Here is a 27,088-nt window from a genome sequence, read left to right on the forward strand (position 1 = left end):
CTGGATTGAAAGTGGAGCAGCCAGGCCTCAAACCAGCACTTTTAGGGGATGCCAGCAATGCAGGCGGCGGCTTTACCTGCTACACCTGCTACACCACAGCAGCCCCACCACTGCACTGTTTGAAATGGCAAATGACAACTACATCTGTGTCCATCAGAAAGAGAATGGAGAAGCCAGGCAGTCCATGGTGATGCAGTGGTGGATTGCAGACAGCACTGGAAATGAGTGAACTCGGCTAGGCCTGCAGCTCTCAGCAGAGACTGAGCCCTGAGGACGCGGGAATCAAGAGGAATGCACATTGTCAAAGGACGGGCTCAGGGAGATGCCTCGATTTGCAAAGCATAAAAGCCCAAAATGATGCTGCATCTCAGGAGACACCAGCTGCACGGATGAGGGCTTGGAGGGAAGGGGTTGTCACGGCATAGACATTTAAGCCACCACCTGTGACCCCACATCCTGTATTGGAGTGCTGGTTTGAGTTCTGGATCCTTTGCTTCCGATCCAGCTCTCCACCAATGCACCTGGGAAGGGAGCAGATGATAGCCCAAATACTTGGGTGCCTGCCACTCGTATGGGCAACCCAGCTGGAGTTCCTGGCTCCCGGCTTTGGCCTAACCCATCGCTGGCTGTTGCAATCATTTGGGGGAGTGAGCCAGAGCGGGGAAGATCTGCCTCTGCTTCCCCTTCCCTCTTCCTGTCACTCTGCCTTTTACATAATTCCTAACGCAAAACAAACAAACAAAAAAGGATGGGGTAATCTCTGGTGGTAGGTGGAAGGGAATGGGATGTGGTGAAGCCCGTTTGGCCAAACTGTGCTTGTATTTTGTTATAAAAATATTTGAAATGAACATGGCAGCAATCCGAACATCTGGAAAATCTGGTGGGTTCTCTGATGTGTCTTCCATGTTGTTTCCTGTTTTTTCTGTGTTGAAGTCATTGCATAATTAAAGAGGTTTTTTTACTTTTATGTATTGATTTTTATTTTATTTGAAGAAAGAGGCTTTTCATCTACTGGTTCACTCCCCAAACCCCTGCAACAGCCAGGGCTGGGCCAGGCTGAAGTCAGAAGCACAGATTTCAAGTAAGGTCTCCCATGTGGGTGGCAGGGACCTACCCACTCGAACCGTCACCTGCTACTTCCCAGAGCGCCTTTAGCAGGAAGTTGGAATCAGAAAGTGGAGCTGGGGCTTGAACCCGGGCCCTCTGGTATGGAATGCCAGCATCCCAAGCAGTGTCCTAATTGCTTCACCAACCACCTACCATAATTAAGGGTTCTTAAAATATGTATTAAATGTGACTGTTAGTCCTCTTAGAGACCAGGACTTAAAGGCATTTATTCCCTCTCTTCCACCACACAACAGTGCCCCTTTTTGCCTGCAAGCTGTTCAGTCATTAATTTAAGACTGTGTGATGGGGCTGGCACTTTGACATAGCGGTAAGACTGCCTGCTGCAGCGCCACCATCTCCTATGTACGCTGGTTTGTGTCCTGGCTGCCCCACTTCTGCTCCAGCTCCCTGCTAATGGTCTGGGAAAGCAGTAGAAGATGGCCCAAGTGCTTGGGCCTCTGCACCCATGTGGGAGACCCAGAGGAAGCTCCTGGATCTTGGCTACAGACCAGCCCAATTCTGGCCATTACAGCCACGTGGGGAGTGAACCAGCAGATGGAAGGTCTCTCTCTCTCTCTCTCTCTCTCTCTCTCTCTCTCTCTCTCTCTCCCTCTCTCTGTAACTCTTGCCTTTCAAATAAATCTTTTTTAAAAAGACTGTATGTGAGCACCTGCTGGATCCAGGCCCTGTTCTGGATGTAGAAGACACAGCAGTGGATAGTGCAAATCACTCCCAGCGCTCACGGCTGACATGCTAGTCCCTCCGCATAGCTATCTTCCCTGGAGCCACAGTGAGTTGCCAGGCTCCAGTGTTGGGCTCTTCTTTCTGTTGTGTTTTCATTTTTTTAACAACAAAAAAGATTTTTTTAAAAATTATTTGAAAGAGGTACACAGAAAGAGGAAGAGACAGAGAAAGGGAGATGTTCCATCCACTGGTTCACTCTCCCAAGTAGCAACGGCCAGGGTTTCGTCAGGCCGGAGCCAGGAGCTGCATCTGGGTCTCCGATGGTGCAGGGTCCCAAGGACCTGGGCCGTCTTCTGCTGCTTTCCCAGGCTATTAGCAGGGAGCTGAATCAGAAGTGGAGCAGCCGGGACTCAAACTGGCGCCCATGTGGGATGCTGGTGCTGCTAGCTGCAACTTTACTCACTATACCACAGCACCAGCCCCCATGTTTTTCTTTTTAAATGAAACAGACCTAAGTTCAAGTCTCTTGTTGATTCTGTGACCCACAACAAGTAACTTAGCCTCAGTTTGCTCATCTATAAAATGGGGATGGTAGCACTCTATTGAGGGTTGTATGAAGCCTAGGGTTAGCGTGAGTACCCCCCAAGCACAGCACCTGGCTCTCAGTGTGCATGAGATCCTGTCCCCTCCTCCTTTCTCTCCCTTGGCTGGTGGCTGACTCTGAGGACAGCGTTTGTTCCAAAAATTTTCACTATCAAGAATTCTCCTTTTTATTATTTCTCCCATGCTTTGGAAGATTTTGATCCCAAATTGCATGTATTAAGTCATTATTAATTTATCTCCCATTTTTTATTAATCAAAGACATATATCGCTGCCCCTCGGAGCTTCTGATCTGTACGCCCAGCTGGGAGCTGCACGTGGTTGACATAATTCCAGCCAGAGGCAGAGGAAGGCGGAAGTGTGTGTGGTCCAGCCGGCCAGATCAGGGAGAATGAAGGCAGGTCTTGCTCTTCTTTTTAACTGACCGTGAGTCGTGGAAGCTGCCGGCCTTGCCCAGGTGGGTGCAGCTGTCACAGGTGGCCACTGACTGGTGAGCTGGGGGCTGTTTGGCACCAGGCTCTAGTAGGAGCCCCCTTGCATCCCAGAGCTCCCATGCCCCGGGGTTCACTCCAAATAGATGGCGTGCACCAGTGCCACACAGAAGAGCATGGGCTTTACTGAGTGGGAGGTGGCAAAGCTGTCGACATGCAGGCCCCCAGGCCGTGCTGGAGACCGCCACCTCGTCCTGCCCTTTGCCCTGGTGCTGAGCACGCCAGCTTGCAGCCGGGCAGGGTGACAGCCTTGACCAGGTCCTGGATCTCAGTGCTCGGGGCCGCAGCCAGGTGGCCACATTGTACCCAAGGGAGCTTCACCCCCAGCCTGGCTGACCAGAGGGAACCTGGAAGGAGGAGGGGAGTGTGCAACAAAGACAGGGTTTGCGCCTGAAGCCTACTACGTAAATACAGAGCCCTGTGAAGGAGCTCTTGGTTTGGAGCAGTGGGAGGGAGTGCAGAGCCTGGAACACAGGGACAAGTTTTGCAAACTGCTAGAGCTGTGTGTGCAGCTGCCAGGCGGCTCAGCCTGCAGACTCCTTCCCTCTTACAGCGCCCCGGGCCACTGGCCCCTAGCTGCTCCTGGGTGATGCTCACGGGCCGGCCATGTTCTCAATGGGTGCTCCTGGGAGAATGGAAGCGAGCCCCGGGTGAACGTTGGCTGCATGTCTGCAGAGCGCCGGATTTTAACGTGCCGAGGTTTTAGGCTGGGCTTGCCCCCACCCTCAACTGTGAGCAAGGATCTGGGGGAGGTGACTCAGGGAAGTGGGTGAGAGAGCTGGGGAGCCAAGACCGGGAGGGGGTGGGCGGTGGGCACCGCGGCTCATCCTGCCGGGGCCCGGCCAGGAGTGTGCACAGAGTGCGCTGCAGAGGCGTCCCCTGGCTACGATGAGGAAGCTGGGGGGTCTGTCCCCACACAGCCCTGCCCCGGCTGGCTCGGGGCGTGCACCCAGCGCTCCTGCCTTCCCCACGGGCTCAGGCCTGGCAGCCAGGGACGCCTCAGGCGGAGACAGGGGAAGTCGCCATGCACATACACCTCCTGCGGCACCCGGGGTGAGCAGGTGACAGAGGTAGCACCTCTTGCTCATAGTCCTTGTCAGGGCACAGCCACGACTGTGCGAGGGTAACGGAGCTGCTGGGCGCAGGTTCCTGTGGGCTCTTGGGGGTCCCGGCCTGCCGTTCTGCAGGTGCCCACCACCGCCTGAGGCTACAGATGCTTGTTGGAACCGACACGAAAGGCCTGGCCCCTGTCCTGCTTCTCAGGGGACACTCAGTGAATGTGTGGTTGTCTTTTCCCAGTGCCCTGTGGGCCTCAGTTTTTGCAGCCTGAAAAATGGGTAGGAAGAGGGCCTCGGACTGTCTCTCTCACAGCTCTGCTGGTCCAGGGCCCTGACTCACCCTGCTCGGGCTGCCCGCCCCCGCTCTATCAGGAGCCCTCCCCATCCACCGTGAGCTGCTGGTGAGCCCGTGCGTGTCCGGAGGCTGTGGAGCCTGAGTGTGGCAGCGTCTGCACTGGGGCTCTCTGAGGACCTGGATGGGGAGCGCTCCTCCCTGCCCTCAGTGGCCAGCGGCCTGAGGGGGACAAGGGCGGGCAGTGGCAGGCGGGAGGAAGCCAGGCCTCTTGTGAGGGACTCTCCAGGACCCTGGCCGCCAGCTAGCCGCCCCCGCCCCGAGTCCGCACCCATGGAGCTCCGCAGGGTAGAATTTACACCACGGCAAGAAATAGGCTTTGGGACTGGTCAGAAGTCAAATCCTGGCTCGGCCGCCAAGCCGCTGAGTGAGCTCGGCGATGAGACTGTCTCTGAGTGTCGGTTTCCGCGTGGTGAACCGGGTGTGTTTTCCTTTCTTCTCCCATCAGGTGTTTATTGAGAACTGAAGCAGTGCCACGTGCTGAGACGCCGCAGTGGACATCGTGGCATTCCTGCTGTCCTGGGGCTTGCCTGCTGGTGGGGGAGGCAGACCCCAGACTGCCAGCCAGGGCTGGGGACCAGAGTGCCACTGCCCCCAGGGTGTGTTTGGAAATCCTCAGGGAAACCAACACTTCCTCCTAGAGCTGGGGCAGTTAGCTGAGATAACGTGCGTGCGTAAAGCAGCCAGCCGGGGGGCCGACGCTGTGGCTTAGCAGGTAAAGCCACCACCTGCAGGGCTGGCAGCATCCCATATGGGCGCCAGTTCAAGTCCTGGTTGCTCCTCTTCTGATCCAGCTCTCTGCTATGGCCTGGAAAGCAGTAGAAGATGGCCCAAATGCTTGGGCCCCTGCACCCACATGGAAAACCTGGCTCCTGGTTTTGGATCGGCTCAGCTCTGGCTGTTATGGCCATTTGGGGAGTGAACCAGCAGATGGAATACCTTTCCTTCTGTCTCTCCCTCTCTCTGTAACTCTACCTCTCAAGTAAATAAATAAATCTTAAAAAAAAAAAAAAGTCCCTGGACTCCCAGGGCTTGTTAAAGCCCCAGCTTGGCCACGGGAAGGGGAGGAGAGCGGCTGGAGCAGTGGGGGGCTTCCTTCGTTGCCACCCTTGTCCCCAGCCTTGCACATCTTCTTTCAGGACCCTCCCTCCCCAGCCACCTCTCCTGCTGGCTCAGAGCACCGGCATTGCAGCTGGGTAGTCCTGGGTTCGAATCTTGCTCCTGCCACTTAAAGGACATGGGGTACTGGGCACCCTGGTTTCTTAGTCTGTGCGATGGGCAGTGATAGAACCCGCTGTGGGGTGGAGGTGCAGATGAGATGAGGCGGCCTAGGTGAAGTGCTGGGTGGGAAAGCCAGCTCTACTCTCTGCTGCCCTTGCACCCAGCGGTGAACACACACGCACACACACACGCACACACACACGCACACACACGCCTGCCGGTGCCCTGTGCTTTAAAGTCTGCAAAACCCTTTCTTCTCCGGGACCTCACACAGAACCCCCAGCAGCGCAGCGAGGTGCAACAGGAGCAGCAAGCCCACTTGACACCTGTGGAAACAGGCCTAGAGGGCAACCAGATGCTGAGGTTGCACGGCACGTTGGACGTGGTAACCAGACCACAGCTGTGGCCACTGGGCTACGGCCACAGCAGGGACCAGCATTGCTGGGGACAAGCAGCTCCCATGAGGGGGACCGTGCTTTGCCCCCAGCTTTGTCCTGTCCCGGGACTGCTCTGCCCAGCCTCGGCTCCAGGGGCAGCCCTTTGCCGGGTGTCCTTTCCGTGACATGGGGCCGATACCCCTTCCCCGTGGGGTGAGGGGGCCCAGAGTGGACGGGCCTACAGAACAGCCATGGTTCTGGCCCCCTCCTCCCTTTCTTCCTGTGGGCTCTGGGAGGCTGTGAATGTCACACCCTTTCCAGGGGCTCTTAGGAAACCTTGTCCTTGGTCTGGACTCCGGGTCGTCAGGACATCGAACTCCAGCCTTGGGATCAGGCCCAGGGCAGAGTGACTGCGAGAGGGGAGGGAGGAGGAGGAGATGGGGCTGGGTGTGAGGAGCTGGCGCCTTCCATGCAGTGTCCAGGAACCGCCCCAGCCCCCGCCAGCCTGCCCCCCCCAGCTCTCAGCCTCCCTCTTCCACCCTGCACATCCCCTCCCTCCTGCACCCCTGCCTGTTCTCCGCCCCTTCCCCATATGGCAGGGGTGGGGAACCTATCGGCTGCCAAGGACCATGTGGATATTTATAACATCACTCGCAAGCCATGAAAAATTATCAGCTTACAAATTAGCCTGCTATAGATTCATTGAATTTCAGGTCCCCCCTGTGGTTGCCTTGGCAGGGCCAGACCCAAGACTGCGCAGGGCTTCGTAGCCTGTGGGCTGGGTGTTCCCCTGCCCCACACTCCGCACTGCACTGACCATGGCTTTCTACCAGCCTCCAGCAGAGGAATTCTGGGGTGTAACATGCGGCCCAGGCTCAGCTGACTTCCGGGAGCAGAGTGGGTGCTGCTCCCTGATGCACCCACGGCACCCCTGTGGAGGGAGGGATGTGGTCCCTGGGGCCTCACCGGAACTCCCCGAGGCGGAGCGCCTCCCCGCTCTGCCACACCCCTTTGTCAGCCCAGCCTCTGTGGAAAAGGAAGCACTGGGCATCACACTCGTGTCCCACTGGCACCAGCCCTCTCCTGGCAGCCAGTGACAGAGTACAGACACGAAGAAAAAACTAGCTGTAGATGTGCACTCTCAGAGAGTCACAGGGTGCAGAATAGGGCGCGCTCATGGGATGTCCGCTGGGCACAGATGTGCACACACACATCTGTGTGCACACCAGCAGAGACTGCACCGTGCAAACAGATGTCTGCAGACAGAGGGTGCACAGTCCCGGGATAACCATGCTCACACCCAGCCATGACCTTGCACATGGACATGAGTGCATGCACACTGAGGGACATCACTCGGAAAGAGTTGAATGCAGCCCGCAGGGGGCATATACACACTAACATGTGGTCCGCAGTTACGCACAGAGTACTGTGCGATCCAGGTGTGGTACAGGGGTGCCCTGTGGGTGTGCAGGTCGAATGCACAGTGGTGCACACAGTCACTCAAAGGCAAAGGATAGGCACATACAGACTCGTCCCCTCCGTGCCGGATGCCTGGGTACTGACAGGCCTCATGCTGAGGCCACAGCATGGCCAGATGACGACACGTGAACACCCAGAGATGGAAGCATGCACATGGCCAGTGACAGCAGGCCTGCGGGCTCCCACCCTCCATCCTGGGTGCCGACTCCTGGCCTTACAGAGCCCACATCCCTTCAAGAGTAACTCCATGTCCCCCAGCTCCAAGGTGCAGCAGAGCCAGAGCAGAGAGCAGTCTTATGTGAAGATACCCCTGGACGTCTGAGAGTGAGTCCTCCAGGCTCAGCTGCAGCGGTCGGCAGGTCCCCAGTGCCCAGGGTTTAGTGCGCGTGAAAGGGACCCCTTGGGGCACCTGTGATGCTGGCATCGCCTATCGGAGCATCTGTTTGAGTCCCAGCTGCTCTGTTCCTGATCCACCTCCCTGCAGAGCAGCGGAGCATGGCCCAAGTGCTTGGGCCCTGCACCCATGTGGGAGACCCAGAAGAAGCTCCTGGCTCCCGGCTTCGGCTTGGCCCAGCCCTGGCCACTGCAGCCATTTGGAGAGTGAACCAACGGATGGAAGATCTCTCTCTTTCTCTCTCTCTCTCTCTTTCTCTCTCTTTCCCGCTCTCTCTGTTGCTCTGCCTTTCATATAAATAAATAAATCTTTCAAAAAAAAAAAAAGAGAGAAAGGCACTGCTTTCACCGCGTAAGGACACAGTGAGAAGGTGCATCTGCGAGCAGGAAACGGGCCCTCGGCCTTGCAGCCTGCAGAACCGTGGGAGGCACACTTTTGTTGTTTGTAAGACCCTCACTCCATGCTATTTTGTTCAAGTGGCCTGAACGGACTAAGGCGTCAAGGTTAAAACAACCTGGATGGACACAGGTTCAAGTTGACAAGAGCACTTCCTCACTGTGCGTTTGTGTGTGTGTTTTAACAGGCAGAGTGGACAATGAGAGAGACAGAGAGAAAGGTCTTCCTTTTGCCGTTGGTTCACCCTCCAATGGCCGCCGCGGCCGGCGTGCTGCGGCCGGCGCACCGTGCTGATCCAATGGCAGGAGCCAGGTGCTTCTCCTGGTCTCCCATGGGGTACAGGGCCCAAGTACTTGGGCCATCCTCCACTGCACTCCCTGGCCATAGCAGAGAGCTGGCCTGGAAGAGGGGCAACCGGGACAGAATCCAGCACCCCGACTGGGACTAGAACCCGGTGTGCCGGCGCTGCTAGGCGGAGGATTAGCCTATTGAGCTGCGGCGCCGGCCTGCTGTGTGTTCTTGAGCACTCCGGCCATAATCGGCGGCTGAGCATTGGGACGTGCAGAGACGAGGGACAGGATGGGCTCTGGGCGGAGCTGTGCACGAGCACCAGAATGAAAGCTGAGAGGACAGAGGGTATCTGTGGGGAGACCAGCCAGCCAGAGCGCAGGCGCCAGGCACCGGAGGAAGACTCCCAGCATTGGAGGGTAGGGGCAGGGGAGGGCAGGAGGTGACAGTTATCTTGAAGGATGAGTGAGCGTGACACTCGGGGACAATGGTGCAGAGAGAAGGTGACCCGGGCTCCAGGCAGAGGGGAAGTGTCAGTGGGCCAGGCTGGGGAACTCTGGCTGGGGAAAGTCTGAGAGGTGATCTGAAGGGACATGAACAGGGAGCTGGACAGGAAGTGGAGCGGCCGGGACTTGAACCAGCGCCCATATGAGATGCCGGCACTGCAAACGGCAGCTTAACCTGCTATGGCATGGCGCTGGCCCTGGGAACTCTGGGTTTTATCCTGAGCTGAGGAGTGCCATAGTGTGTTAGAAAGCTGAGCAGACAGTGGTTTGGGGGTGGGCAGGGTGCAGGCAGGAGGAGAGACACATGGGGAGGCAGGAGACAGGGTGAGCATGGGTGGTGACAGTGTCAGAAGTCACTTCAGGGGCAGGCATTTGGCACAGGGGTTAGGATGCCACTTGGGGTGTCTGCACCCTTGAATGCTTGGGTTTGAGTCCTGGCCCTGATTCTGATTCTGGCTTCCAGTTAGTGAACACCGTGGGAGGCAGCAGGTGATGGACCCCTGCCACCCACATAAGAGACCCAGATGGAGTTCCTAGCTCCTGGCTTGGTCTGGCCCAGCCCCACCTGTCGCAGACATTGGCAGGGTGAACCTATGAATGGAAGATCTGTCTGTGTCTCTTTCTCTGTGCCTTTTAAATAAGGGGGGGGGCATTAAAAAGTCATTCCAGAGGCAAACGTGGTGACTGCTCAGGTGTGAGCAGTGGATGCCAGGGAGCTGGGCTCCCGCACCTGGGCTGTGCAGGCTGCTTGTGCCACTGGCTGAACGAGAAGCACCAGAGGACAAGGGTGCGGCTGGGAGGCAGTGAGGAGTCTCATTTGGGCACTGTTGGTTTTGTGGGTCCGTGGGTTACCATGGAAATTACCAGGGATGGGTGTGTTTGGAAAGACTGCAGGAGAGGAGGAGAGGCGGCTGTGCCAGGAACAGGGACAACCGATTCAGAGGCGGGACCATCAAGTCCACAGGCAGTCACAGGAAGGGTGATATTCCTTTCTTAAGGAGGGCCTGGTCCCCGCACTCACAACTCCCTGGCGTGCACGCAGCTCCTGCCTGCAGCCCAGGCTGGAAAGGCCTCAAGATCCGGCCCTGAGAGCAGCCTTCGGCAGGGGCAGCTGGAGCTGGTAGATGGGCCCTCTGCTTCCTTGTCCCAGGTGGCACAATTTGCAGGCGTAGTCTACACCAACTCCCCGGAGTGCCCACTGTGCACAGCGGTGACCCACGCACCAGCACACCCTGGCCTGACTTGGTGCCCATCCTGGCTTCCTTTCCCGACCTGTGCTGCCTGGGACTCCCCCCCACCCCTCCCCCCCGGATGAGCCCCTCGTCACGAGCAAGTCTTCTCGCAGAGAACTCAGCCCAGGACCATGGCTCCAAGCCTTGCTCTTCAGCTGCGCAGCTGCCCAACGGGGAGCAGACTGTGCTGCAAGCATAGAGGCTGCACCCCCATGACCGGCGTGAGGGTCCCAACCACGTGCCTGCACCCAGCTTGGCTCCTTTTCCCTGCCCCCTTCTCTTGCACACACAGTGGGTATTGAATAAAAGCTTCCATCTCCTCCCACTGCCCAGAACAACCCAGCCTTTCTTTCCTGTCAATCAAGCCGGTGGGTGAGCCAATCTGATGCTCCTGGCTCAACTTCTCCCCATGGCCTCTCCCTGCTGGCAACCAGGGGCTCCCCAGGGATTTCCTCCCAGAGGAGGGGCCAGGTACAGCCTGGCAGGTGGAGGTGAGGCACCTCTAGGGTAAATGAAAACTATCCTGGTTCCTGCGCGCTGAGCCAGGCGCTGGCCGGGACCTCCCACGCACTATGTCAGCTACCCTCACTGCAGACAAGGCTCCGGCTTCCACTCTTCTGCGACCCAGGGAGCTCGAGAGAGGCACTTTCCCAGGCTGCCACGGCCAGTGGTAGAACCAGGATTCAGACCTCCATCTGCCAGAAGCCAGAGCCTGGCTCCTCACCGGGAGGGCGGCACTGTGCCACACTTCCCCTTGATGCCACCATGCCTGACACAGGCTCTGCACAGAGCAGGAGCTGAGAAGGCCGTGTTGGGCTGAGCTGAGTTAAACCAGAAGGCACCCAGAGGGAAAGCGTGATCCTACCTCCTGCAGGACTCGAGCCCCCAGGGCCTTCCTGCAGCCCAGCTCCCAACCCAGGGCGCTGCCCACGGGGCTCGGGTGCCAGTAAAAGAGCGAATGCTCACTATGCCGGCCAGAACGGCACGTGGCCCAGAACCAGCACTGCATCAGAGCGGCAAGTGCCATTCTGATTTTCCAATTCTGCTACTCCTGCCGTGTCTGTCCAGGAACAGGACTTGTCCCTCATCGGCTGTCCACAACAACCCCCTCCTCTCTGCTTCTGAGCTAAATCCTCACGCCTTGTTGGCCCTTCTCAGACCCCTCTCAGACCCCCCAGGGGTGGGACCTGGCAAGCCCCTACTGTGTGCGTTAGCTCAAGCTACCCTTTCATTTGCAGAGCAGCGCTGCCCGGAGGGCTGAATGGCTCCATTGGACAGATGAGAAGTCCAAGCCCACGGGAGTGACGTGTCTTAATCAAGGTCCCTTTCTCCACCCCCCGCCCCCACCGATTTCCTTCCAGGCCCACGTGGGTCCCCTCCCTGAGGCAGGGCGGCCAGTGCAGGTCTCAGAACGTGTCAACCTGGTGACACCAGATCAGTCACCTTAGCGTGGAGGGAGGGAAGCACCTGGGGATCCGCTTACTAATTCGAGGGCCGATGAATTATTCACGGCGCCATTAACTCAGAGGCCCTCGCAGCCTCACCTCTCTTTCCCCCACTGCAGACCTGGGATCCCGGCCCCCGGGAGCTTGGCCGCCCCGTGGGACCCGTGGTGAGGAGATGCCGGCAGGGCTGGGGTCCTGCCTGCTGCTGGCAGTGGCCCTGCTGAGCCCAGGCCCCAGGGCCCACGCCATGAAAGGTAGGCACTCCGGAGACAGCTGGGAGCCAGGGGTCGGGGGTGAGAGGTGAGCAGGCGGCAGGCCGGGTCTCAGGGGGTCTCCGGGTGGGAAGCCAGAACAGGAGGTTCTTTCAGAAGCAGCTGGCTGAGTCGAGGATGTGTTTGCCTCTGAGACGCGAGAGGACTATCTATTGAGTGCCTGCTGTGTGTAGGATGCTTCTATCTGTTTGATTGCGTCTAAGACTTCAAGGTAGGTGATAGCCTCCCATTTTACAGGTGAGGAAACGGAGGGCGCTCTGAGGCCGAATGGTTACCGAGGGCAAGGGAATGGCCCGGAGAACCACGGAAGGTTTAGTGCAGGAAGGGCCTCTCCTCTCCCTCCGAGAGCTTGCTCCTGAGGGAAATCCCTGTTGTGACATTCAGCGTCCTCTGAGTGTCGGCTCCAATCTCCACACCCTGTGGAGCCTCAGTTCCCCGGGTCCCGGGACACTGTGCTCTGGCAGGGAAATGCTCCACCCTTGGGTTCTTGAGCCCTGAAGCCCCTCTGCCTAGGAGGCCTCTCTTCCATCCCCACTGAGTCACCTCCTCCATGAAGCCTTCCACATCCCTCTTCCGCCTCTGACGCTCCCTCCCTGGGGCTCCCAGAGCCCTCTGCCTGCACCACAGTCCCAGGTGACTTTGCGCTGCTCTGACCCTCTGAGATCACTCGCCCGCCTGCGAAGCTGGGACGGTGTCGCGCCTCCGTTCCGCGAGGGGTGTGCGTGCACGTGGGGGCTCCTGAGCTTGTGCGCATTCCCTGTTCCGTATTCTGATGCTCAGCTGTGCCTTCTTCAGCCCCGGGAGCCCCTTCAGGGCGGCGCCTGTGGCTTGAACGCAGTTCCAGCAGACTGTGCTGGGATCTTTGCCGTGTGGCAGGACGAGAGACCCAAGCAGATTGCGTGCTGTTTCCAGCACGGACCTAGCGCCCGCCGTTTCTCTAAGGGTTCATTAGGCCTAATAATCCCACTCGTGGGCTGAGGGTGTAAAATGTTGCTGAAATATTGTCATTTCTAGGCCTGTTTGGTGAATAGAACAGGCCAGCTCACTTATTTAGAAATAAAAGTAAATCTTAAATTCATACCAACACTTTTATTTTAATATTTATATTTTATATTTACATTAATATTTTAATATTTTATTTTATATTTTAATATTTTATTTTATCATCATATCTCTTATCTCCTACTAAAAGTTTCCACTTCTATTGACATCAGTATTCTTATCTGCTTTATTTAAATGTATGTACAGCAACATATTTAATATTATTACTAATAATAGATCTACTGGATATAGTTCAAGACTTCTTTCTTTTTTTGTGTGTGTGTTCTATTTATTTAATTTACTTGAGAGGCAGAGGGAGGGGGAGAGAGAGAGAGAGAGAGAGAGGCAAAGAGAACCCTTCCATCTACTGCTTTACTCCACAAATGCCGTAACAGCTGGGACTGGACCAGGCCAAAGGCAGAAGCCTGGAACTCAATTTGGGTCTCCACGTGTGCGGCAGGAACCCAGCTACGTGGGCCGTCACCTGCTGCCTCCCAGGGTGCACATCAGCAGGAAGCCAGGACAGGAGCAGAGCTGGCGCTCATGGGTGGGATGCAGAACCCCGAGCTGTGCCTTAACGGCTGGGCCGAACGCCCGTCCCGGTAGTTCGAGGTTCCTTGTGGCTCATTTTGCTCTTTTGCCTGCTTTTGATTGCACATTCCTGTGTGGGGAAGGGTACAGGGAAAATACTGATTTCCCACACTTGAAGCCCAACCACTGTATTTCAAAGTCACTTGAAAGCATTTTCCCCATAGGGCTAGGCCTCCAAGTTGATAAGTACAGTTTTTTCATTTCGGCTTGGGATATTTAGGGGTCACTTTGAAAATTTTGTTGATCTTTGAAAATGACATGTTTTACATGATTGTGAAGTCAGTTACGAAACAAATGACATTTAAAGAGGTCTTGCATCGTGCCAAGAAAAGTGTTTTCATTAGTCTCCTTCTCTTGTTTCCTGTTTAAAATACAAGCGAATGTGGACCTATTAGAATGTACTTTTTTTTTTTTTTTTTTTTTTTTTTTTTTTTTTTATGTGAGAGGCAGAGTTACAGACGAGAGATGGAGAGACAGAGAGAGAGGTCTTCCATCCACAGGTTCACTCCCTAAATGGCCACAATGGAGCTGGGCTGATCCAAAGCCAGGAGCCAGGAGCTTCTTCTGGGTCTCCCATGCAGGTGCAGGGGCCCAACCACTTGGGCCATCATCTTCTCTGCTTTCCCAGGCCCTAGCAGAGAGCTGGATCAGAAGTGGAGCAGCCAGGACTTGAACCGGCGCCACAGGCAGAGGCTTAGCCTAGTATGCCACAGCACCTGCCCCTAGAATGTACTTTTTTTTTTTTAAAGATTTTATTTATTTATTTGAGAGGTAGAATTACAGAAACCGAGAGGTCTTCCACCCGCTGGATCACTCCCCAAATGGCCACAGCACCCGGAGCTGAGCTGATCCAAAGCCAGGAGCTTCTTCCAGGTCCCACGCGGGTGCAGGAGCCCAAGCACTTGGGCCATCTTCTTCTGCTTTCCCAGGCCATAGCAGAGGGCTGGATCAGAAGTGGAGAAGCTGGGACCTGAACCAGTGCCCATATGGCAGAAGCTTAGCCTACTATGCCACAGCGCCAGCCGCTAGAATGCACTTTTCACACGTATAGACCGTGCACGCGAGGGGTGTGGTGCTTGCTATTAACTTTTACACTCCCCAGAGCGCAAAGCTCGGGCTGGAACATGGCAGCATTTATCTAAAAGCATAAGCCCATCCCCCACACTCCCTTACCGACTTGCTCGTCTTCTCCAGGTCCCTTGTTACTGTTTCCTACACGGGACACCTTGGTTATGCTCCTGGTCTTTCCCACCAGCACAGCAGTTCCACGGGGCAGGCGTTTGTCTGTTTTGAACGATGCCATATGCTCAGAGCTTGCTCAGTGCTAGAGGAGAATGTGAAGAACAAGTAAACGCATTTAGGGCCCTGGCCTGGGCGCCCTCAGCCCACCCCACAGACCCGGGCGCGCAGCTGCACCCACATCCAGGCCACGTGTTCCCAAGCCCGAAGCGCTGACTCCCACCCGCCCCTCTCTCTGGCTGCAGGCGTCAAATGCGGGGGTGTGCTCTCAGCACCTGCCGGAAACTTCTCCAGCCCCAACTTTCCCAGACTGTACCCCTACAACACGGAGTGCAGCTGGCTGATCGTGGTGGCCGAGGGCTCGTCTGTGCTGCTCACCTTCCACGCCTTCGACCTGGAGTACCACGACACCTGCGGCTTCGACTTCCTGGAGATCTACAACGGGGCCTCGGGGGAGCAGGGCAACCTGCTGGGGAGGTTCTGCGGCCGGGTGCCCCCGCCGCCCTTCACCTCCTCCTGGCACGTCATGTCTGTGGTCTTCCACTCGGACAAGCATGTGGCCAGCCGCGGCTTCTCCGCCGGCTACCAGAAAGGTCAAGGGGGGACTTGGCAGTGGAGAGGCCGCCCTGGGGTGGGGGGAGGGCAGTGGGGGTGCAGGTGAGACTTGCAGGGGCTCCGCATCCATCAGGGAGACTGCTCTGAGCCCCGGGTCCTCCCATGCACAGGGCAACAGCCACTTCCTCCACGTTGGTGACCACATTTGCAACCTTGGGCTCCATCTTCAGGGAATAGCCCCCCAGCTGCCTCCCTCACTCCTGCAGCCCTGGAGTGTCTCTCTGTGCTCAGAACCAGGCCTTTCAGGCCCCTTGTCCCTGTCCTTCTCACTGCTGTCACAGTGTCAGGCTGCAGCAGGGACATCACTGCCGCCGCCCCCACCGCTGCCATAGCAGGTGGCTGAGGGTCTGTGTGGAGCTGCTGACTCCCTCCCCGCCAAAGTCTTTTCCTGCACTCACCTCGTATGAGGGGCCTTCAAAGGGCACGGGGGAAAAAAGAATTAAACGATCAGTTTATTTTAATGCAAGTGTTTGTTGAAATCCAGGCATGGTTTTGTCATGGTATGCATTTCCCATGAGCTTTCTGAAGACCCCCTCATATAGGGTGGGTCCCTAACCGGCCTCAATCTGGCTGGACCCTGCCCCCCAACCTGTGAAGGGATCCTGGTTCTGCCCGCCTCTCTCCTTGTCTGCAGGCTTCTGCAATCTAACCTGCTCCCTTCTCCCAAGGCCAACGCCATAGCCTTGTTCAGCTCAAGTGATGGACAGCTGCAGAGCCTCCTGGGCCCTGGCTCCACTAACAGCTGTTCTGGGCCCTCGGGAGGGACGCCAGCTTCCTGTAGTGTTTCAGGTTGCAGCACTGTGGGACTCACAGGCTGGTCTACTCAGAGGTTTGGAATCCCAGAGCCTTGGGTTTTTAGAAAAGTAGCATATAAAACTCATCCCACCATGGCCATGTTTTCCAAATCTTTCTTTAAAGACTTACTTATGCATTTGAACCACCTGCTGGTTCACTACTGAAATAGCCTGGGCTAGGCCAGGCACAAGCCAGGAGCCTGAAACTCCACCTGGGTCTCCCACATGGGTGGCTGGGACCTATGTATTTGGGCCATCATTCACTGTCTTCCCAGGCACATTATCAGAAAGCTGGATCAGAAGCAGAAGAGCCAGGACTCAAACTGGCACTCTGATACAGGATGGCTCAAGTGGCAGCTTAATCCACGGTACCACCCCTGCATTAAAACATAGTGTGAAATACAGCCTAGAATGAAGCGCGCACCTGGCGCTGGTCCCTGGTGAGGCTACTGGAGCCAGAAGGGAGCTCACGGCCTACAGCCGCCCTGTCGTGTCGCAGACAACAAAGCTGAGATCAGAGAGGGAAGGCGCCTCCCAAGGTCACACAGTCTTCAGACCCCTCCAGGGCAGTGCTCTGGTCATGCAGCTCTGAGAGGGGTAAGAGGCTGGAGTCTCAAAAAAGACATTCCTGATGGCCACCTCCAGCAGGTCTTGGCGTCCGCCGATGCCCACCTCACGTTGTGTCCACCACCTTGCTTCCTAAGGCCCTCAGTAGCGTCTTAGAGCACACGAGGCTGAGACCAGCCCGTCCGTCTGGGCCCGTCTTTTAAATTTATTTGCTTTATTTTGTTTTTTATGTGTTTGAAAGGCAGAGTTACAGAGAGAGAGAGAGAGAGAGAGAGAGAGTCTTCCATCAGCTGGTTCACTCCCCAGATGATGACAATAGCTGGGGCTGGAGCAGACCGAGGTCAGGAGGCAGGAGCTTCCTCTGGGTCTCCCACATGGGTGCAGGGGCCCAAGCACTTGGGCCATCTTCCACTGGCCTCCCAGGCGCATCAATAGGGAGCTGAATCGGAAGTTGAGCAGCCAGGACTCAAACCTTTGCCAGTATGGGCTGCTGGTGCTGCAGGCGGTGGCTTTGCCTGCCGGGCCACAATGCCAGCTCCTCGGGATCCTGATATTCCAATGAGGCTCCGAGAAGCTGGGTTGCTTGTCCAGGATGTTGTCCAGGGCCACACAGTTTCTCCAAAGCAGAACCCAGAGGCTGGCTGTCTTCAGACCCCAGGCCTGAGTTCCCTGCCTCAGTTTCCTCGTCCGTTAGAGAGGTGGGCCCCAGCGGCCAGTGGCAGTGGATGGCAAGGAGCACATGGCCGAGGGCACGGGCTATGTAGTGAGTGTGCCTGGGTTCAAATCCACTTGCCCAGTTGCTGGCCCTGTCCCCTGAGCCTTGTCCCTCCACTGTGCCCCTGTAGCCACCAGTCTTTGAGGACGCTTTCCCACCACACCCCCCGCAGCCCTCGGGGCTTGCTGTGTGAGTACCCCAGTTCCCTCCCTCTTAGGGCGACAGTTCTGCTGCTTTCCACCAAGCCCAGAGTCCCCCAGAGGGCTTGACCTCACCTCCCTGCCCCTGTTCCCCTCCCTCACTCTCCCCACCCCCAGGGTCCCCAGTCTCCCACTAAGTCCCCGTCCTGGGGCCTGCCAGGTGAGTGCCTTAACTTCTCTGTGCCTCTGCTTTCAGCTGTGAGGTGGGGGGACCCACGGCACAGGGGCTGCCGCGACAGCCTGGGTGCCAGGTGCGAGGACTGGGCCTGCTGCGTGGCCAGCGCCCAGTGCTGGGGACAGCCTGCCGGGGGTGGGGTCTGACTCTCAGGGGAAGCGGTTGGGAGCCGCGGGGAGACAGAAAGGTCATTTCAGGTGGGTTCCCTTACAGATGTGTGCGGGGGCGTCCTGACCGGCCTGTCGGGGGTCCTCACCAGCCCCGAGTACCCCAACAACTACCCCAACAGCGTGGAGTGCCGCTGGGTGATCCGGGCCGCCGGCCCCGCCACCGTCAAGCTGGCGTTCGTGGACTTCCAGGTGGAGGGCAGCGAGGAGTGCACCTATGACTACGTGGCTGTACTCGGGGGGCCCAGCCCCACCCACGGGCACCACTACTGCGGCAGCACCGGGCCCCCCACGCTGGTGTCGCTGGGCCACGAGCTGCAGGTGGTCTTCAAGTCTGACTTCAACATCGGAGGCCGGGGCTTCAAGGCCTACTACTTCTCAGGTACAGGGCTGGGGCCCCGCGCCCAGCTGTGGGCACGCCCTGCGCGTCGTCTGCTTCCCAGATCTCCAGTTCTCTGCCTGCCTGCTGTGCTCCAGCCCAGCCTCGCCTGCCCGGCCAATGCCAAGGCAGAGGCCACGCCACCTCCTCTGCGAACTAACACTGGTACAGAGGAATGAGCGCACCCGTGGGGAGTCACTGTCTGGTAGGGGAAACGAATAAGGATGCAGACAGCAACGCCCCGCTGTGTTCTGTGCTAACAGTAAGAACCATAGGTGACTTCCCGGGGCAGGAGAGAATGGAGAAGTGCTTTGAGGGAATTAGCCAGAGGCAGAAGAAAGGGAAGGGGGTTCCAAGCAGGAGGAACCGCAGGTGCAAGGCGTGGAGGACAGAGTGTGCGGCAGGCTTGCAGTCCTGGGAGATGCTGGTTGAGGCCGGGATGCAGGGCTGGATGGCACCGTGAGGAAGGGGCAAGGCCGCGTCTCCAGCTGCCTTGTCTGCTGGGCCAGGGGGTCTGGGCTGAGTGCCGCAGAGGGGTATCGGGGGTTGTTACTGACCCTCACAGGGCCGCCACTCTGGAAAGGGTTCGCTAACTGGGATGAGAGAAGCAGCTTGCTGCTGGTTTCAGTTGAAAGCAAGCTTTGGGATCAAATGTCTAGTGTGCTGGCCACACTATGGCCCTGTGCACCTGCTGCCTAAGCTGTCGCTGCAGAGGGTGACTTCCACCCTCCTCACCCTCGCTACGTTCTCCTCCCCACTTAGGAGAGTGCCAGGAGGTGTTCGTGGCTGTGCGGGGCAACTTCTCCAGCCCGCAGTACCCCGGCTCCTACCCCAACAACATCCGGTGTCACTGGACCATCCGCCTGCCTCCTGGCTACCGGGTCAAGGTCTTCTTCCTGGACCTGGATTTGGAAGAACCCAACAGCCTGACCAGGACCTGCGACTTTGACCATCTGGCAGCCTTCGATGGGGCCAGCGAGGAGGCGCCCCTGCTGGGGAGTTGGTGCGGCCACCACCTGCCGCCGCCCGTCACCTCCAGCCACAACCAGCTCCTGCTTCTGCTGCACACGGACCGCAGCACCACCCGCAGGGGCTTCTCTGTGGCCTACATTGGAGGTCAGCTGGGGCAAGAGGATGGGGGCCCTGGGCGGGGCGTGCCTGGTAGCTACAGCGCCTGCCTCCAGCCCACTGTCCACCCTGATGCGCACGCGGGCTCTCCTCCACTCCCTTCTCACCACCGCAGGTGTCTGCGACCTCAGAGGCCACAGTGGCGTGGCCCTTGCATCTTTCCCCTGTTGCAGGGCCCTCCTTTCCCAGCGCCTAACCCTGTGCCTCCTAATCCTCCCCGTCTGGCTCCTGCCTCCCTTGGGCTCCTGGCCTCTCTTGCATTGTGGTTGCTCTCTGGTATCCAGGGCTAACACACAGAACACAGTTAGATGGTTTATGGCAAATAGTCGGTCTAGCCATGCAGATGCCCGCCAGCCCTGTTTGTATCATTCAGAAATACTGACTCATTGCACAACAAGAAGTCTGGGGCTGGGCAGCCGCTGTGTTGCTCGGGCTCAGCACTGTTTCCAGGGGTATCTCTGGGATTCTCTTAGCCTCATGGTTGCAGAGTAGCTGCCACAACTCCAGGCATGGTATCTGTGTTCAAGGCTGGGAGAGGTGCCGGCCGCAGTATCCCTTTATTAGGAAAGCAGAAGCAATCCCGGAATCTTCCCAAGTTGCTTTCTTGTGTCTCAGTGTGAACCCCAGCGACACCACGCCGTACTGCAGAGGAGGCTGAGGGACGTGGGTGCTTAGTGTTTTCCCACATCTCCATGGCACTGGTTAGATTTGTCAGCCAAGAATGCCACCCTCTCCCCTCTCTTCCCAACACCCTTCCATGGGCTATGGGCCCTCAGTGCCTGTGCCCTGGACCCACTGTGCCCTCTGCCTAACCTGGCCAAGCTCCTTGTTGTGCAGATGGGAAACGACAAAGGGCTTCATTGCAGTTCCGCGGGCAGCAAGCTGGTGGTGGGGTCATGACCCTGGGCAGCCCCAGTCCCCCTGAGCTGTGTAAGCTAGGCAGGGAAGCCAGGGCTCTGCTGGGACAAGCCCCTCCCTGATTCTGCCCCCCCCCCCACCGTGGGAGGGCTGGTATGTCCCGCCCTCTCTCAGGATCAGTCCTCCCACTTGCAAATGAGGACGCGGACCGGAAGGTTCTGAAGTCCCTTTCACCCTTGACATTCCCATCCTCTCCCCACTCTGGGTGATTGTCTCCCTCGGTGTCTCCAGAGACTGGGGCCAGAGGCAGCTCCAGCCCTGGTTCCTGTTCCTGGGGCTACAGAGCCGGATCCCACGCCTGCCCCTCCTCCATCCCTCTGCTGATCCCTGCGGGAGCCTGGGGCAGGCAGGGCGCAGGCCCTGGTCGGGGCTCCAGATGCAGCCCAGGCTGCAGGCAGCCTCACTCCCCACCCCCACCCTGGGGAGGGCAGCCACAGCATCAATCAGGGGTGACACACAGTTCAGCGCCACCGAGATCATCGCAGGAGACGGCGGGCCCATAAATCCCTGGCTGCCCAGACACCAGGGGCTGAAATATGTCTGAGCCATTTCCCGAAGAGGGGCTGAGAGTGCCAGGCCCTGGCCCGCCAGCCCTCTTTCCCTCTCCTCTGCCAGCCATGGCCTTCCTTTTCCCCACACTCGCCCCTGCCCCCATCCACACACAGACACAGACACACACACACACAACATGCGTGCACAAACATGCACACACACATGCAGATCCAGACACTCAGAGTCATGCACACCCACCGGGCTGCAAGGGCATGGGGGCGGGGCTGCCGGATGTCGGGGGGAGAGTACACACTTCAGAATCCTGCAGACCCCAAGGTCAAAACCCCAGCTCATCTACTGCAAACAACTTCACCTCTCAGCTTCAGCATCCGAAACTGTAAAACAGGTTTGCCGTGTCTGCAGCACGGGGTCAGGCTGGGAGGGAAAATGGGGCTCCCCTCCCCACCTTTCCCAACAGCACAGCCGTCCTCTGCCTCCTCCCTGTCTTTCTGCACTGCTCCTCCCGGGCACGCTGATGCTTCTGTGTATTCTACACGCCGCGGTCTGTCCCCCAACTGCCACCAGGCATTTGAAGCTCTTTTTTTTTTTTTTTTGGTTCATTTCTGTATCTGTGGCACTTACAATAGTGCCTGAACATAGTAGGATATCAATATAGGTGTTTGTTAAGTGATTGAGTGACTGAATGGCAAATGGCAGAACAACTAGCAAAGAGTGGCTTTATTGTGATTCGTTCATTCATTCAGCATTCACTGGGCCTGCCAAGCTCTGTGCTAGGTGTGGAGGACAATGGGAGCTCCAGGCAGGCAGGCGGAGTGGGAAATACCCCACATCGTGCCCCGTGGGATCCCACAGAGCCTTCCCCACTCCACGCCTCAGTTTCCCCTCCACCCTGGGGAGACGACGGGGAGGAGAGGGTCCGGCTGCCGGCCCCAAGGCCTCGGCTCCTCCCTCTTTTCCAGTCGTGCCCATGAACGTAAGCTGCTCCCGCACAGACTTCCAGATCCTCATCTCGGCGCAGGCGCTGGCCCCGCTGGAGCGCACCAAGGTCTACCTGGGCAGCCGGAGCTGTGCCGCCCAGGAGGTCGGTGGCAACTTCCGGATCCAGGCCCGCTTTGACACCTGCGGCACCGAGTCTCAGGTAGGAGTCCAGCGAGTAGGGGTGGGGGAGATACGGAGGGGGGGCGGCTCTGCCCCCTGCTGCAAGGCACCTGCCATTCCAGAGAACTCTCCTCCTGGCTCTGCAGACGCCACCAGCCTGGCTGTAGCGCGCTGCCCCTCTTGGCCTTATTTAGCTGTACACATGTGCTCAGGGTGACCACCACACAGAACCCAGTCGGGCTGACAGCCCAGCCCGGGGGCTCCGCTGGCCTCTCCTCCAGAGAGCCCCATCAGCTGGGCCACAGCTAGGTTCTTTGCCATCCCCCTCATCCCCAGGAGGGGGGGGGGGGTTCCCTCCCCTACCCCGACCTCCCACCCCCTGCCAGGCCACTAAAGTCCTCACCTCTCCACCAGGGGGAGTTGTGGGAGCCTGATCCCTCCCGGGCCCCTCCCACCTGGCATTCCAAGTCCCCACCCCCCAGGCTGCGCCAATACACGGCTTTTCTAGCCCTGGCAGCCACCCAGGCAGCCACCTCCTGCCAGAGCCTGTGAGGCTTGCAAACCAATGTTTTCTAATCGCCTTGTGTTTTGCATGCGGTGAACCAGACGTGGGGCCCTTGGAGGGTCACAGGGCAGTGGCCCAAGCCCCCCCGCCCGCCCCATGCATCCACAGGAGACAGGTCATGAAGAGAGTGGGAGAGAGGAAGAGCGATGCCCCATCTCGGGCTATGGGGGTGCAGCCTGGCTTGACAGCAAACCCCGGCGCTGGCCACGCGTGTGCCGCGGGCCCTGCAGCCTGCCCCTCGGCCTCCCCAGCCCCCTGGCCACCACGACGTTCAGCTGTCATCCCCATGCCACACTCTAAGTCCTCTGGGGGATTTCTCTGGGCTGTGGATTCGCAGGTGAATGTGAAATCCTAGAACCAAGGGCTCGCAGACACTCAGGGTCCCAAGGTCATGGAACCACCAGAACTTAGGGCCTCTTTGCGTATCTCTTTTCTTTTCTTCTTCTTCTTCTTCTTTTTTTTTTTAATTAATTAATTTATTTGAAAGGTGTTGTTACAGAGAGGGAAAGGCAGAGGCAGAGATTCACTCCCCAAAAGGCCACAATGGCCAGAGCTAGGCCACACTGAAGCCAGGAGCCAGGAGCCTCATCTGGGTCTCCCAAGCACTTGGGCCATCTTCCACTGCTTTCCCTGGAGCAGCTGGGACTCCAACTAGAGCCCATACAGAATGTTGTATGGCCCTGCCCTGATTTTGTATATTTCTTTCTTCCCTTTTTTTTATTTTATTTTTATTTTATTTATTTATTTTTTTTTTTGACAGGCAGAGTGGACAGTGAGAGAGAGACAGAGAGAAAGGTCTTCCTTTTCCATTGGTTCACCCTCCAATGGCCGCTGTGGCCAGTGCACTGCGGCTGGCACACCGCGCTGATCCGAAGCCAGGAGCCAGGTGCTTCTCCCGGTCTCCCATGGGGTGCAGGGCCCAAGCACTTGGGCCATCCTCCACTGCACTCCCTGGCCACAGCAGAGAGCTGGCCTGGAAGACTAGACTAGACTAGAACCCGGTGTGCCAGCGCCGCAGGTGGAGGATTAGCCTGTTGAGCCACGGCGCCGGCCGATTTTGTGTATTTCTAAAACCATTAGAGGGGCCGGCACTGTGGTGTAGTGGGTAAAGCTGCCGTCTACAGGGCCAGCATCCCCTGTGGGCAACAGTTCAAGTCCTGGCTGCTCCACTTCCAATCCAGCTCCCAACTAATGTACCTGGGAAAGCAGTGGAGGATGGCCCAAGTCCTTGGACCCCTGCACCCATGAGGAAGACTCAGAAGAAACTCCTGGCTCTTGTCGGTGGCTTGGCCCAACCCTGGGCTTGCAGCCATTTGGGAAGTAAACCAGCAGGTGTAAGCTCTCTCTCTCTGTCTCTCCTTTCTCTGTAACCCTGACTTTTTTGTTTGTTTGTTTGTTTGTTTTGTTTTTTGACAGGCAGAGTGGATAGTGAGAGAGAGAGACAGAGAGAAAGGTCTTCCTTTTGCCATTGGTTCACCCTCCAATGGCCGCCGCGGCCGGCGCGCTGCAGCTGGCGCACCGCGCTGATCCGATGGCAGGAGCCAGGTATTTATCCTGGTCTCCCATGGGGTGCAGGGCCCAAGCACTTGGGCCATCCTCCACTGCACTCCCTGGCCACAGCAGAGAGCTGGCCTGGAAGAGGGGCAACCGGGGCAGAATCCGGTGCCCTGACCGGGACTAGAACCTGGTGTGCCGGCGCCACAAGGTGCAGGATTAGCCTAGTGAGCCGCGGCGCCGGCCTGTAACCCTGACTTTGAAATAAATAAATAAATCTTAAAAAAAATCCTGCTAAGGACTTGACTGCGCTGCCGTCAGCACGGCACCTGTGTGGCTTTCCCATCCTTCTCAAGTCTTTCATCAAAACCCCCTTGCGCCTTCCCCTCCCTCCCCTCCCTTCTTCGTTGTGCAGGTTAACCTGGGCCTGTCCCTGGGGCCCCTGGCACTCCAGATCCTGTCTTACTTTGTTCTGTACCCTGATGTTGCACCCCCCAAATCCTCAGAGGGTAGAGAGGAAGACGGGCAGAAGAACAGGGAATCAGAGGAAGTGCAGAGGGGAAAGGGACCCACGGACGCCTGGTCCCTAAGCCTCTGGGTGGGGCGCCCTGCAGCCCCCCTCCGAGGGATCAGATCACCCAGCCCACCGGTGCTCGCTGCTTTAGGCAGCTTGGATTTGTAGGAAACCCCCTCCCCTCGGAAGTGCCACCCACAGGACACGGCCAGTGTGGGTGGCCTGGAGAGTGGAACGGTGTGGAGGGGGAGGTGGCCTTGCAGCCCTCCACTCCAGTCCACTCCAGACTCGCATGCAGTCCCCGCCCCGCCCCTGGGCCCAAATGCAGCCTGTGTCCTGTTTCCTGTGTCCAGCGGGTGGGGAGGAGGGCAGCACTGGACCAGGCGCCCCACCTCTCGCTCCTCGCTGGCTCTTCCCAACCCTGGGCTGATGTCCCTGGAGTGACCCAGGACTCAGCAGCAGGGACAGCTGCTGCAGACATAATTGGGAGGAAAGATTCCAGAGGAAGACCACGCAACGCCAGGGACAAGCTGCTAACAGAGGGGCGGGAGACTTGCCTTCCAGACCTGGCTCTGGGCAACCTACTGCCCTTCTGGGCCTCAGTAGTCCCATCTGTAAATCCCTGAGCACGGGGATCGGCTGATGCTCCACCAAGTCCCCTTGGGTTCTGTGTTCTTAGGTAACAGCACAGTTATGAGTTGGGCACAACTGTAATGCTGTGTGACCTCAGATGAGGAAATGAGCCTCTGGGCCTCAGTTTCTCCATCTGTAAAATGGAGACATTAATTAGAGAAGGCTGTTGTGGGAAGCAAACAATACACTTACAGCACAGAGCCTGGATCATGCTACATGTTACATATTACACACTACATGTCACATGCGACGTGTTAGCTGCTGTTGCTGCTGCTTTCTTTGACCCTGGCTCCTGGACACTGGAGCAAACGTTGTCCAGTCAAGTCTGACAATGTCCTTCCAGACAGCCCACCCTCATAGCGCCCCTTTCCCAGAGGGGAACTTCGAGGAGCCAGTGGCCGAGTTGGAGTGGAACCCGGGCTGCCGGGGCTCAGTCCCCTTGGTGCTGCGTCCCCGTGTGTCCAGGGGAACGGGGGCGGCCCAGGGCCCCTCAGGTGTGAGCCAGTGCCCTGCGTCCCCGCAGAGGAGAAACAACACGGCGGTCATCGTCAGCGTGCTGTACATCGACTTCTCGGCCGCCGGGCGGGAGGACGTGCACGAGTACGAGGTCCTCTGTGAGCCGCGCCGAAAGGAGGCGGCCGTGCACCTGCTGTCCGGCTCCCACTGGCTTGGGCCCTACGCCGCCACTGCCGAGCACCTGCAGGAGGCGCCGCCCAGGGACGAGGCGGAGGTGCTGGAGGGCTCAGGGACCGTGGTGGCCCAGGACACCAGTGACATCATCTTCCTGGGCCTTTGCATCCTGGCCGGAGCCCTCATGATCATCGCCATCGTGGTCCTGATGCTGCTGTGAGCGAGCAGGGCGGGGCCCAGGTATCCGGCATCCCTGGGGCAGGCTGGGCACCCGCATAGGGGCGGGATGGGTGTGTGACCATCGGTGGGTCCTCTCCCTCCCCGAGCCTCTGCCTCCTGGGGAGGACCCTCTGCCCTGCTCTGTCACGGGGCTGGCACCAGACCCAGCAGGAGCGGGAATGAGTAAGGGCTTTGCAACCTGTAGCGTGCCGTGTGTGTGTGCGTGCAGTCGGTGACGTGATCCTCAGAAACCTCAGAGCTGTCCTGCTACGCGGAGGGCTCTCCCGTGTGCTCCCTGCCTGTGCACTCGCTTGCGACTTGTGCAGTGGCTGCACCAAGGCAAGGCACACCTGCCCCCTTATTTTCCCAGTTAATGGCTCATCCCCAGCCTTCATTAGCAGGGTGTTCAATGCCCATCCAGGGGCCTCCACCCTCCTGGACTGACCCAGCAATCCTGAGGATTTAGTCTAAAGCAGTCAAGCTCTCAATTTCAGGAACAGAGAGAGGCAGCAGCTTTACCTGCTACACCACAACGCCAACCCCTATCTTGCAAACCGACCACCCCTCTCCAGAGCTCTCCCTGTTATCAAGAGTGGAGCAATCTTAATAATAATAATAATTATAGTAATAATAATAAAGGGTTATCACAACCACTTTCTCCTGCACGCCCTTATGTTTGCATAATGATCGCTCAGGTGAGCCTTTTCACAATAACAGAATCTCCAAATTGACCGCGCTGGTTGCTGGTATCATGATCAAGACGGTGGCCCAGTTGCAGTTCAATGAACAACCCACCAGGGGCTGGTGCTGTGGTGTAGCAGGTAAAGCTGCTGCCTGAGGGGCCGCATCCCATATGGGCGCCAGTTCAAGTCCCAGCTGCTCTACTTCCCATCCAGCTCTCTGCTATGGCCTGGGAAAGCAGTAGAAGATGGCCCAAGTCCTTGGGCCCCTGCACCCACGTGGGAGACCTGGAAGAAGCTCCTGGCTCCT

At 57.8% G+C, this 27,088-nt stretch overlaps 2 protein-coding genes across 2 annotated transcripts in view; both read left to right on the forward strand.

Annotated features, from left to right (window-relative positions):
- The window catches only part of CYB5RL (cytochrome b5 reductase like), a 28,241-nt gene extending 27,274 nt beyond the window's left edge, over window positions 1-967 (forward strand). Inside the window, exon 8 of the mRNA XM_070078462.1 lies at window positions 426-967. The gene's annotated coding sequence lies outside the window, so the exon portion shown is untranslated. The remainder of the gene's footprint in view (window positions 1-425) is intronic.
- A 10,839-nt stretch (window positions 968-11,806) lies between these two features.
- Window positions 11,807-26,700, forward strand: CDCP2 (CUB domain containing protein 2). The gene is made up of 6 exons (XM_051858225.2): window positions 11,807-11,885; window positions 15,020-15,367; window positions 18,054-18,389; window positions 19,149-19,502; window positions 21,905-22,083; window positions 25,773-26,700. The coding sequence occupies exons 1-6, from the start codon at window positions 11,807-11,809 to the stop codon at window positions 26,097-26,099; spliced, it is 1,623 nt and encodes a 540-aa protein (XP_051714185.1). The 3' UTR covers window positions 26,100-26,700.
- Window positions 26,701-27,088: the final 388 nt, after the last annotated feature.

The sequence above is a fragment of the Oryctolagus cuniculus genome, chromosome 7 (genome assembly GCF_964237555.1).
Source record: "Oryctolagus cuniculus chromosome 7, mOryCun1.1, whole genome shotgun sequence".
NCBI lineage: Eukaryota > Metazoa > Chordata > Mammalia > Lagomorpha > Leporidae > Oryctolagus > Oryctolagus cuniculus.

Coding starts and splice junctions, on each gene's coding strand:
- CDCP2 (XM_051858225.2), top strand. CDS start 11,807: ATGCCGGCAGGGCTGGGGTCCTGCCTGCTGCTGGCAGTGGCCCTGCTG. Junction 19,503..21,904: donor CTCTGTGGCCTACATTGGAG/GTCAGCTGGGGC, acceptor CCTCTTTTCCAG/TCGTGCCCATGAACGTAAGC. Junction 22,084..25,772: donor CCTGCGGCACCGAGTCTCAG/GTAGGAGTCCAG, acceptor GCGTCCCCGCAG/AGGAGAAACAACACGGCGGT.